An 11516-nucleotide genomic window follows, 5' to 3' on the forward strand; every position below is an offset into this window, starting at 1 on the left:
GACATGGATTCAGAGTGAGTTTTTATTTATTATCATTTCAGTAAACAAACATGTCCATACAGCCATCTGCATGAGATATCAAGAGCGTTGACAGTCTAGCCATCTGCACGAGATATCAAGAGCGTTGACAGTCTAGCCATCTGCACGAGATATCAAGAGCGTTGACAGTCTAGCCTCTGCACGAGATATCAAGAGCGTTGACAGTCTAGCCATCTGCATGAGATATCAAGAGCGTTGACAGGCTAGCCATCTGCATGAGATATCAAGAGCGTTGACAGGCTAGCCTCTGCAGTGGTTCGTAACACAGTGTTACACCCAGACAGACTAAACGGAGCATTTAGACTAACCAAAAGAGACTGAAGCTTTGATTTTGGGACAACGGTACAGAACACATCAGGGTTTTTTATTTCAAAGTGACGTATGGTACACAGCCTTGGACAGGAGTATCATAAATACAGGCTTTTCTGTTCCCCTTCCCCTACCAGCAACTCCTCTTCCTCACCCCCCCCTCCTCTTCCTCCTGGTGGTATTAACAGGGGTGATGATCTGGTACTCGCTTCCTGTAAGGGGAAAGAGGGAGGAATCAGTAAAAAGGAGAATGACTACGTTTTACAGGAAGGAAAACAACCTGCTCACCATTTCAGAGCAGTAAGCAAATGATCAACTTACGAAATGAGAACAACTGCACTTGCAAAACATGTTTTTGACTGTCTACTGCAAAGCCGTTTGGGAAAACAAGGATTCTCGACTCAAGTCATGTGGTAGACTGCCATCTGTAGACTTGACCAATCAGAATGAACCAGGCATTGAGGATAGAAGCAGAATACAAGGAACATTCTGGCAGTGGAAGACACTGGACCCGTTATCCCTCCATAACAGACAGGAGAACAGGGAGACAGTGGAAGACACTGGACCCGTTATCCCTCCATAACAGACAGGAGAACAGGGAGACAGTGGAAGACACTGGACCCCTTATCCCTCCATAACAGACAGGAGAACAGGGAGACAGTGGAAGACACTGGACCCGTTATCCCTCCATAACAGACAGGAGAACAGGGAGACAGTGGAAGACACTGGACCCCTTATCCCTCCATAACAGACAGGAGAACAGGGAGACAGTGGAAGACACTGGACCTGTTATCCCTCCATAACAGACAGGAGAACAGGGAGACAGTGGAAGACACTGGACCCGTTATCCCTCCATAACAGACAGGAGAACAGGGAGACAGCGTGCATGCCAAAAATGGAGGTTTAAGTCAGCCATTTGACTGCACCTACAGCAAGGATTTCTGGGATATCTGGACCTGAAAAGAGAGCTGCAGGGTGTGTGTGTGTGTGTCAGGTGTTGGTCCTCACCTGGGCGCAGCCTTGATGATGTTGTCGACGCGGAGGATCATCTCTGCAGCCTCGGCAGCAGACAGCAGAACCTGCCTCTTGACCTGGAAGCTCTCCGTCACCCCCATCTCTGACATGTCACCGATGGTACCCTGGTTCATATCTGAGGGACCCGGTAAGAGACACACACACACGACGACAGGACATGAGCCTAAGTGTGATGTGTGATGAATCGGACTCACATATTCAATCGGTTTTAATTCATCTGGCCTCGTTCAAATAAAATGACTACAAGAAAAAAAAAGAAAAAAAAAGGTCACAGGTCAAAAGGAAGGAGAATGAGGCACATGCCAAAAGCCCGGTTTGAAACATCTAGGAGAGAGCGGAGGTGTCCTGAGACGGTACTCACTCAGACCCATGGTGGTTTTCCCCTCCTGGTGAGCAGCTCTCAGCTGGGCCACCAGATCGGCACTGTCGTAGCCGGCGTTGTCTGCGATGATGGTGGGCAGCATCCGAAGAGCTTTGGCGAAGGACTCCATGGCCACAGCCTCTTTACCCGGTGTCCTGAGAGCCAGGTCTGTCACCACCTTGGCCATCAGCATCTCAGAGCAGCCTGGAGGGACAGCAGAGTGGTGAGTCTCACACTGGGTTCAGATCAGAGAGTAGGGGGGGGGGGGGGGGGGGGGGGGTCGTGTTGAACTTGTTGTTGGACTTTCAGCCTGTTATTTCCCCACAGTATCCATGTAGATGGGCAGTGTGTGTGTGTATAGACCTCACCTCCTCCGTAGACGGTACGTGTCTCCTTGACGGTCTGAGCCAGGACACACAGGGCATCATGGAGAGACCTCTCGGCCTCGTCCAGGATCTGCTGTGTGGCTCCACGAAGCACCACGGTACACGCCTCACCTGGGAGAGGCAAAGATGGTCAGGACTTATAATCCAGAGAAAATTGGAAGAGGATAAATCCCTGACCATCAAGCCATTATCCTACTATAAACCTCAGAAGTATAACCCTTTTCTAAGTCAGCCCGCCGTTGTATCAACACTGACCCATGGCCACTCCCGAGAAGTGGATCAGAGTGTCCTCGCCGATCATCACCTCCTCAATCAGCTTGCAGTGGCCCAACTTCACCAGCTCGGGGTGGTCGAAGGTGGACGTGATCTCTCCCCCCGTGACGAGAGCCAGGCGCTCCACTCCGGAGAAGTCTGCGTGTTCTATGGCCATGACACCTGCCGCAGCAAACAGCTGCTCTGGGTAGTTGTAGATCAGCTGTCTGGTGATCAATCGTTATTGATTACTACATTACTCACAACGCTGGAAAAACCCTTGATGAATAGGTGAACTTGTACTTAGTACGTGTGTATGGTGTGTGGGTGTGTGGTGTGTTGTGTGTGTGGTGTGCGTGGTGCGTGCCGTGTGTGGTGCGTGCTGTGTGTGGTGCGTGCTGTGTGTGGTGCGTGCGGAGTGTGGTGCGTGCTGTGTGTGTGGAGTGTGGTGCGTGCTGTGTGTGCGTGCGGTGTGTGTGTGCGTGCGGTGTGTGTGTGTGGGGTGTGTGCTGGGTGTGTGTGTGTGTGTGTGTGTGGTGTGTGTATGGTGTGTGTGTGTGGTGTGTGTGCGGAGTGTGTGTGGTGTGTGTGTGGGTGTGTGTGGTGTGTGTGTGTGTGTGTGCGGGGTGTGTGTGGTGTGTGTGTGTGTGTTGTGTGTGTGTGCGGAGTGTGTGTGTGTGTTGTGTGTGTGTGCGGAGTGTGTGTACCTGTTGATGAAGCAGTTGATCCCGTGCTTGAGGATCCGTTCCACCTTCTCCTTCATCTTCTCTTTCTCAGCCATCTCTATCTCCGCCACCTTGGCCGTGGAGTCCACACGCACTCTGGAGCCGAAGATCTGACACAAGACCATACAGCTGGTTGGTTACAAACGGAAAAGGGAATTTTCACAATTTCTTTTACAAAACTTCTTAAGAGGCTAATAGGAGACAGTAGGGAAGAATATCAGGGGCGGATTTAAATCTGATTCACTCAGCTGGAATGAAAAAAACAAAACATGTTCCTTGTTTTTCCAAAGAGGAAAATTGGAACAGGAGTTTACAGATTACTTCCTGAATTGATAAAGAATTGATGGTCTGTAACCCTGAGAGGATATAAAAAGGTAAAACCTTGATCTTATCGGTGTCCATGCCAGTGTTGGAGATGAGGATGTTGACGTTCTCGAGCCTCTTGGGCTGGTTCACACCAATCTTCTTGTCCAGCAGAAAGCCTACCGAGACAACCAACACATGAAGCTACATTAAAACACAACACAGAGTAGATGTTAGAACAAACTAAAGAGTGGTTTATTATAATTAATGTTCACACACACACACACATATATACATATATACACACTGCTCAAAAAAATAAAGGGAACACTTAAACACATTGTAACTCCAAGTCAATCACACTTCTGTATTTAATAAGAACATTTCATTCATTCAGATCTAGGATGTGTTATTTTAGTGTTCCCTTTATTTTTTTGAGCAGTGTGTATATATATATATTACACACACACACCACTAGTTTTGTGCACAGACGCAACATTGGCTGTAATGAAGGTGTCATGAAGCCAGTTTGCTGCGTCGACCTGATTTTCATGTAGGAGGTTATTAACCAGTAATAACAGCACAGTGTGACGCTGCTACACCTTCTCAATCCTCCCAGAGCCCCTACACACACACACCTCTGGGTCAGACTAGAGCTCTTTAGACCTATTCATTAGGTCACACCGTAGCAAAGGTTTAGCAACGTGAACCCCCCCACCGCCTGCGTTTCTTATTGGTCATCTTCAGGTAATCCCTCCCCGTTTCAGTCAGTTTTACTTCCGTTTGGTACCCTAATGAACATGACCCAGATGAGACCAACTGCCGTTTTCTGTCAGAGACAGAGACTATGCATCAGCCTCCCCAGTGGTCTCACCTTCGTCCAGGTAGGAGTCGATGAGGCTGCCGCCGAGCTTCTTGATGACGTGGATGGCCTCCAGGTTACCGGAGCTCTTCAGCCGGAGCACGGCCTCCACGGCCAGCTTGGCAAAGTGGTCCTTGTGGTGGGTCAGCAGCTTGGACGACAGGGTGGTGCGGGAGATGTTCAGGAGGTCCTCCTGGAACTTCACCTGGTCGTTACTGAGGGGGAGAATAAACAGGAGGGGGGGGGGGGGAGAATAAACAGGAGGGAGGGGAGGGGGGGGGAGAATAAACAGGAGGGAGGAGGGGAGAATAAACAGGAGGGAGGAGGGGAGAATAAACAGGAGGGAGGAGGGGAGAATAAACAGGAGGGAGGAGGGGAGAATAAACAGGAGGGAGGAGGGGAGAATAAACAGGAGGGAGGAGGGGAGAATAAACAGGAGGGAGGAGGGGAGAATAAACAGGAGGGAGGAGGGGAGAATAAACAGGAGGGAGGAGGGGAGAATAAACAAGAGGGGGGGGAGAATAAACAAGAGGGGGGGGAGAATAAACAGGAGGGGGGTAGGATGGTATTTTTCACAGCTTAGCAATGTGTGTAGTCTTTCTTTATGGTTTTTGATGGGTGATTACTCATCTATGTAAGAGCCTATTAAAAACATAACATCTCATGACATTAGCTGAGTTGTGTGATAGAGACCTAGCAGTTAAACCTGACATCTAGAAATGCTTCATCATTGAAGGCCTACCCATGATCCACAGCAGCCTCCTTCAGAGCCTGGCGGGCTGCCTGGGTGGCCTTCCTCCAGCCAGAGATTATGATCTGAGGGTGGATCTTCTTGGCGATGAGGAGCTCAGCTTCCTAAAAGACAAGACACCAGGGTTGTGTTCATTTGGGAACACCGTAGAAAAAAACATTTTGCAACGGGAAACAAAAAAACAAACAAGCATTTGTTATTGGATCGTTGATAACTTAAGGAAGTATTACCAAGACAACCCACTACAGCTGGTGTTGATAATGGTTTTACTCCCAGGAGTTAATCTCTTCACAACAGACTGTGATGTGAAATACAGTATTAGCTAGATGTGCTGAAGAGGGTGATTAAGGGTTGTTAAGTAAATCATCCACTCTTACCCTGAGCAGTTCAGCAGCCAATACCGTGACAGAGGTGGTGCCGTCTCCAACCTCATCATCCTGGGTCTTGGACATGTCTGGAAGACAGAAGGTGTAAAGGATCAGAGAGGGTCTATGACATGTCTGGAAGACAGAAGATCAGAGAGGGTCTAGGACATGTCTGGAAGACAGGAGGACTAAAAGATCAGAGAGGGTCTAGGACATGTCTGGAAGACAGGAGGACTAAAAGATCAGAGAGGGTCTAGGACATGTCTGGAAGACAGGAGGACTAAAGGATCAGAGAGGGTCTAGGACATGTCTGGAAGACAGGAGGACTAAAGGATCAGAGAGGGTCTAGGACATGTCTGGAAGACAGGAGGACTAAAGGATCAGAGAGGGTCTAGGACATGTCTGGAAGACAGGAGGACTAAAGGATCAGAGAGGGTCTAGGACATGTCTGGAAGACAGGAGGACTAAAGGATCAGAGAGGGTCTAGGACATGTCTGGAAGACAGGAGGACTAAAGGATCAGAGAGGGTCTAGGACATGTCTGGAAGACAGGAGGACTAAAGGATCAGAGAGGGTCTAGGACATGTCTGGAAGACAGGAGGACTAAAGGATCAGAGAGGGTCTAGGACATGTCTGGAAGACAGGAGGACTAAAGGATCAGAGAGGGTCTAGGACATGTCTGGAAGACAGGAGGACTAAAGGATCAGAGAGGGTCTAGGACATGTCTGGAAGACAGGAGGACTAAAGGATCAGAGAGGGTCTAGGACATGTCTGGAAGACAGGAGGACTAAAGGATCAGAGAGGGTCTAGGACATGTCTGGAAGACAGGAGGACTAAAGGATCAGAGAGGGTCTAGGACATGTCTGGAAGACAGGAGGACTAAAGGATCAGAGAGGGTCTAGGACATGTCTGGAAGACAGGAGGACTAAAGGATCAGAGAGGGTCTAGGACATGTCTGGAAGACAGGAGGACTAAAGGATCAGAGAGGGTCTAGGACATGTCTGGAAGACAGGAGGACTAAAGGATCAGAGAGGGTCTAGGACATGTATAGAAGACAGGAGAGGACAACAACAGTGTCCAGAAAGACAGCATAGCAGAGGGCCACTGCCTTGGGGAGCAGCATTATACCGTGTGCAGGCCTTTCATATCTCCCGACAACTACATAGTTCAACTGGTGAACACAACATTCAGCAACCAGAGAAATACACAATGCAGAGGTCAAGAGGACAAAAAGTCAAAGTAATAATGATCAATGGAAGTAGTGTTTTTTATATAATAAGGGGATTAACGATCAATGGAAATTGTGTTTTTTTATGTAATAGGGGATTAACGATCAATGGATCAGAGACATGGGAGGAATTTCAGTCCGGGACTCATAGCTACATGGCAAGTTCTCATTGATCCAAATTGTTTATACATTGAACCTGAAATAGGATACTTGTTATTTAGCCATGGGCCCAGTTTCATTTCAGGGAATTATAATTCCTCAACCACAGGCTAGTGCTGGGTTATAAAGTACACCCTGTCCCCTTGTTCTGTGGGGAGAATCACAAGAGAGAATCACTGAGGACAGGGGAGAATGAACAATTCCTCTTTGAATAAATCCTTTTCTCCTCTGATTTGCTTTGGGGTCCGTGTTATTGAAGAGTTACATCAACTGCTAACACTGGTGAACATCAAAACTCACCAACCAACACTTTGGCAGCGGGGTTGTCCACTCCAATGGCTTTGAGGATGGTGGCCCCATCATTGGTGACTGTAACACTTCCCTCCCTGCCACCTCCGATAAGGATCTTGTCCTGCAAGGTTGTTATTTATATATATTTTTATTTAACCAGGTGGGCCAGTTGAGAACAAGTTCTCATTTACAACTGTCAACCTGGCCAAGATAAACAACGCAGTGAAACAAAAACAGAGTTACACATAAACAAACGTACAGTCAATAACACAATACAAACATCTATGTACAGTGTGTGCAAATGTAGTAAGATTGGAGGTAAGGCAATAAATAGGCCATAATACAAAATACAATTTAGCATTAACACTGGAGTGATAGATGGGCAGATGATGATGTGCAAGTAGAGATACTGGGGTGTAAAAGAGCAAAAATAAATAAATAACAATTTGGGGATGAGGTAGTTGGGTGGGCTATTTACAGATGGGCTGTGTACAGGTGCAGTGATCGGTAAGCTGCTCTGACAGCTGATGCTTAAAGTTAGTGAGGGAGATAGAAGTCTCCAGCTTGATGACTTTTGCAATTCGTTCCAGTCATTGGCAGCAGAGAACTGGAAGGAAAGGCGGCGTTGGCTTTGGGGACAGACACTCAATGTGAGTTTGAGCCATGCAAACTATACATTTGGTCTAGTTGAGTTTATCAAGTCATGCTATGCACGCAGGGATTTTTTTTGTATAATTGTTCATAATTGGTAATTTGGTATTAATAATTAATTAATGTCAGTGACAGACTTGCTGAGTGATGCATACCATTCCTTTTGGTCCCAAGGTACTCTTCACCAGATCTCCAATGGCGATGGCACCGATGAAGGACGACTGGAGGAAACCCAAAACATTAGTGTAGCACGATATACCGGTAATATCACAGTACCAAAACATTAGTGTAGCACGATATACCGGTAATATCACAGTACCAAAACATTAGTGTAGCACGATATACCGGTAATACCACAGTACCAAAACATTAGTGTAGCACGATATACCGGTAATACCACAGTACCAAAACATTAGTGTAGCACGATATACCGGTAATACCACAGTAGCAAAATGTTTTATGATACCAACATTTCAGAATACTTGAATAGCGTAGTCCCGTTTCATATGATCCTACCACATTTCAGAATACCCGAATAGCGTAGTCCCGTTTCATATGATCCTACCACATTTCAGAATACCTGAATAGCGTAGTACCGTTTCATATGATCCTACCACATTTCAGAATACCTGAATAGCGTAGTACCGTTTCATATGATCCTACCACATTTCAGAATACCTGAATAGCGTAGTACCGTTTCATATGATCCTACCACATTTCAGAATACCTGAATACCGTAGTACCGTTTCATATGATCCTACCACATTTCAGAATACCTGAATACCGTAGTCCCGTTTCATATGATCCTACCACATTTCAGAATACCTGAATACCGTAGTACCGTTTCATATGATCCTACCACATTTCAGAATACCTGAATAGCGTAGTACCGTTTCATATGATCCTACCACATTTCAGAATACCTGAATACCGTAGTCCCGTTTCATATGATCCTACCACATTTCAGAATACCTGAATAGCGTAGTCCCGTTTCATATGATCCTACCACATTTCAGAATAACTGAATAGCGTAGTCCCGTTTCATATGATCCTACCACATTTCAGAATACCTGAATAGCGTAGTACCGTTTCATATGATCCTACCACATTTCAGAATACCTGAATAGCGTAGTACCGTTTCATATGATCCTACCACATTTCAGAATACCTGAATAGCGTAGTACCGTTTCATATGATCCTACCACATTTCAGAATACCTGAATAGCGTAGTACCGTTTCATATGATCCTACCACATTTCAGAATACCTGAATAGCGTACTACCGTTTCATATGATCCTACCACATTTCAGAATACCTGAATACCGTAGTACCGTTTCATATGATCCTACCACATTTCAGAATACCTGAATAGCGTAGTCCCGTTTCATATGATCCTACCACATTTCAGAATACCTGAATACCGTAGTACCGTTTCATATGATCCTACCACATTTCAGCCCTACAACTGGCAGCTGTTATGTTAATAAAGTCTGGTTTGTATTTTATTTTTAAACAACCACTAGTCTCTTGTATGGGCTGGTTCAATAATGTCCACTTGACTTTCATGCACATATCAGGTGTGGGAGCTGCAGTCTGTCAGCTGCATCCTCTTCCAGCCATCACTCACCTACGCGTGTTAGCGGTTGAGAGGACGGTGCGCGTGTTAGCGGTTGAGAGGACGGTGCGCGTGTTAGCGGTTGAGAGGACGGTGCGCGTGTTAGCGGTTGAGAGGACGGTGCGCGTTAGCGGTTGAGAGGACGGTGCGCGTTAGCGGTTGAGAGGACGGTGCGCGTTAGCGGTTGAGAGGACGGTGCGCGTTAGCGGTTGAGAGGACGGTGCGCGTTAGCGGTTGAGAGGACGGTGCGCGTTAGCGGTTGAGAGGACGGTGCGCGTTAGCGGTTGAGAGGACGGTGCGCGTTAGCGGTTGAGAGGACGGTGCGCGTTAGCGGTTGAGAGGACGGTGCGCGTTAGCGGTTGAGAGGACGATGTGCGCGTTAGCGGTTGAGAGGACGATGTGCGCGTTAGCGGTTGAGAGGACGATGTGCGCGTTAGCGGTTGAGAGGACGATGTGCGCGTTAGCGGTTGAGAGGACGATGTGCGCGTTAGCGGTTGAGAGGACGATGTGCGCGTTAGCGGCTGATGGGACGGCGTGCGCGTTAGCGGTTGAGAGAACGATGTGCGCGCTAGCGGTTGAGAGGACGGTGTGCGCGCCAGCGGTTGAGAGGACGGTGTGCGCGCCAGCGGCTGATGGGACGGTGTGCGCGCCAGCGGCTGATGGGACGTGTGCGCGCCAACGTAAGTAAAATGTTGGTGTCATGACAACACTACAAAACATTGTTATAAATGAACGGTACAGTAGAAAAGCAGCTATTAATGTAGAATAATATAAAGGGGGATAATACACTAACATAACACAAAGTAAACATCACAGAGCACTCAGCTCACCAGACGGGCGGTCTCAGCTTTCTCCTCGTCGGCTCCTTGCCTGAAGATGTTCACTGGGGCCATGGATAGGGACGCCTGCAAGACAGGTTAGGATCTCAGACAACGCAATCTTGCCAGAGTCACACACCCCACGCAAGGCAAACTGGTGAATGCTTGTGTAAAAAGTAAAATATTTTGACAATCCCTATGATAATATATTAGGTCAAAGAAATATCCATAATCATGGTAGTGTCAAATGACGAACATGTGTAAGAAGCCAAAGGCTGCTGAGATAATTTGACAGTTGATGTGAATGATGCATTGAAATGTCTAGACTCATGCTTACATTTGTATCAAATCAACAACAAAAATATCAACATTGTGCCTTTATTATCACACTCAAAACTGTACATCGCCGAACATACATGGTCAAGGTGGACTTGTATGTATGAACAGCAGACGGTTGGTAGCATGGCGCTGTAACAAGGACCAGTGGATGACTCCACCCACTGCTCCTAAGAAACCGCTAGAAGCTTTGTGGCCCAAACTAACTGCGTTTTGGCAAACGCTATAGCTAGCCATGTAGCCTTCCTAGTTATGTCATTGTGCAAGAACATGAAAACTTTGAAATGTGTCGTGTCATGCTACTGTTAGATGGCCAAGCCCAACAATTAGTTAGCGAACTACAAATCTAGGGATACTGACGGGAGACAATGTAGCTTAGCTCGTCAGCTCAACCCCTTAGCAAGTTGCAAGTTTGCAATAAATAAAATACAAATAATAATTACGTCGCTTCTACTGCTACGTTCATTCAAAGTTAATCCAGTTTCAGGTGAAAATGAATTGTTTCTACATCAGGCTTGATTTTTCTGTTGATCACATAATGCCATCGACATAAAATTACCACATGACGCTATTAGCTAACCGGCTACCTTAGCATGCTAGCTAACTAGTTGGCTGCGTCCAGGACCCATGTGCTTCCTCAGTCAATGTTACACCCGTCAGATATAAAGAAATGAACAAAACCCATTTTTATGCAAGATACTGCAAGTTTAAGATAATGTTGTTTTTACTCAGTGTAGTTAACGATTACAATAATGTCGTTGAAATAAAATGTTTATAAACGGAACAAAGAGGTTCGCTTACCATGATTTCTGAGTTTGATAGCGGACGCCTTGCACGCACCGGGAAGGAACAAATAGGAGTGACGCAGCTACGCAAGGACACGCCAGAGCAAAGGTGCATTCGATTTTGTAGCCCCGGGGGGCAGCGTTTGCACTTTTGGTACAATATCTCTCCTCTCTATTGATCCGGCATTTAGGATGAGCTAAATCAAATCCACCTAATTTAGAGAGTATTGTGCAGATTGTGCGAAT

The 11516-nt window shown here is 46.8% G+C and overlaps 1 protein-coding gene and 1 non-coding gene across 2 annotated transcripts; both read right to left on the reverse strand.

The window, feature by feature from the left end:
* Window positions 1-8: 8 nt before the first annotated feature.
* Window positions 9-11401, reverse strand: LOC109884572 (T-complex protein 1 subunit beta). The gene is made up of 14 exons (XM_031820112.1): window positions 11287-11401; window positions 10162-10236; window positions 7872-7937; window positions 7075-7186; window positions 5401-5477; window positions 5015-5127; window positions 4285-4487; window positions 3489-3589; window positions 3090-3217; window positions 2386-2609; window positions 2113-2241; window positions 1745-1948; window positions 1357-1498; window positions 9-560 (listed from the first exon to the last, which is right to left on the reverse strand). Exons 1-14 carry the CDS (start codon window positions 11383-11385, stop codon window positions 530-532), a joined length of 1704 nt encoding a protein of 567 aa, XP_031675972.1. The 5' UTR covers window positions 11386-11401; the 3' UTR covers window positions 9-529.
* On the reverse strand, window positions 3886-4027 carry LOC116371248 (small nucleolar RNA SNORA47). The gene has a single exon (XR_004208911.1). It is a non-coding gene; the product is annotated as a small nucleolar RNA SNORA47 (small nucleolar RNA).
* Window positions 11402-11516: the final 115 nt, after the last annotated feature.

This window comes from Oncorhynchus kisutch, unplaced genomic scaffold (assembly GCF_002021735.2).
Source record: "Oncorhynchus kisutch isolate 150728-3 unplaced genomic scaffold, Okis_V2 scaffold3051, whole genome shotgun sequence".
Taxonomy (NCBI): Eukaryota; Metazoa; Chordata; class Actinopteri; order Salmoniformes; family Salmonidae; genus Oncorhynchus; species Oncorhynchus kisutch.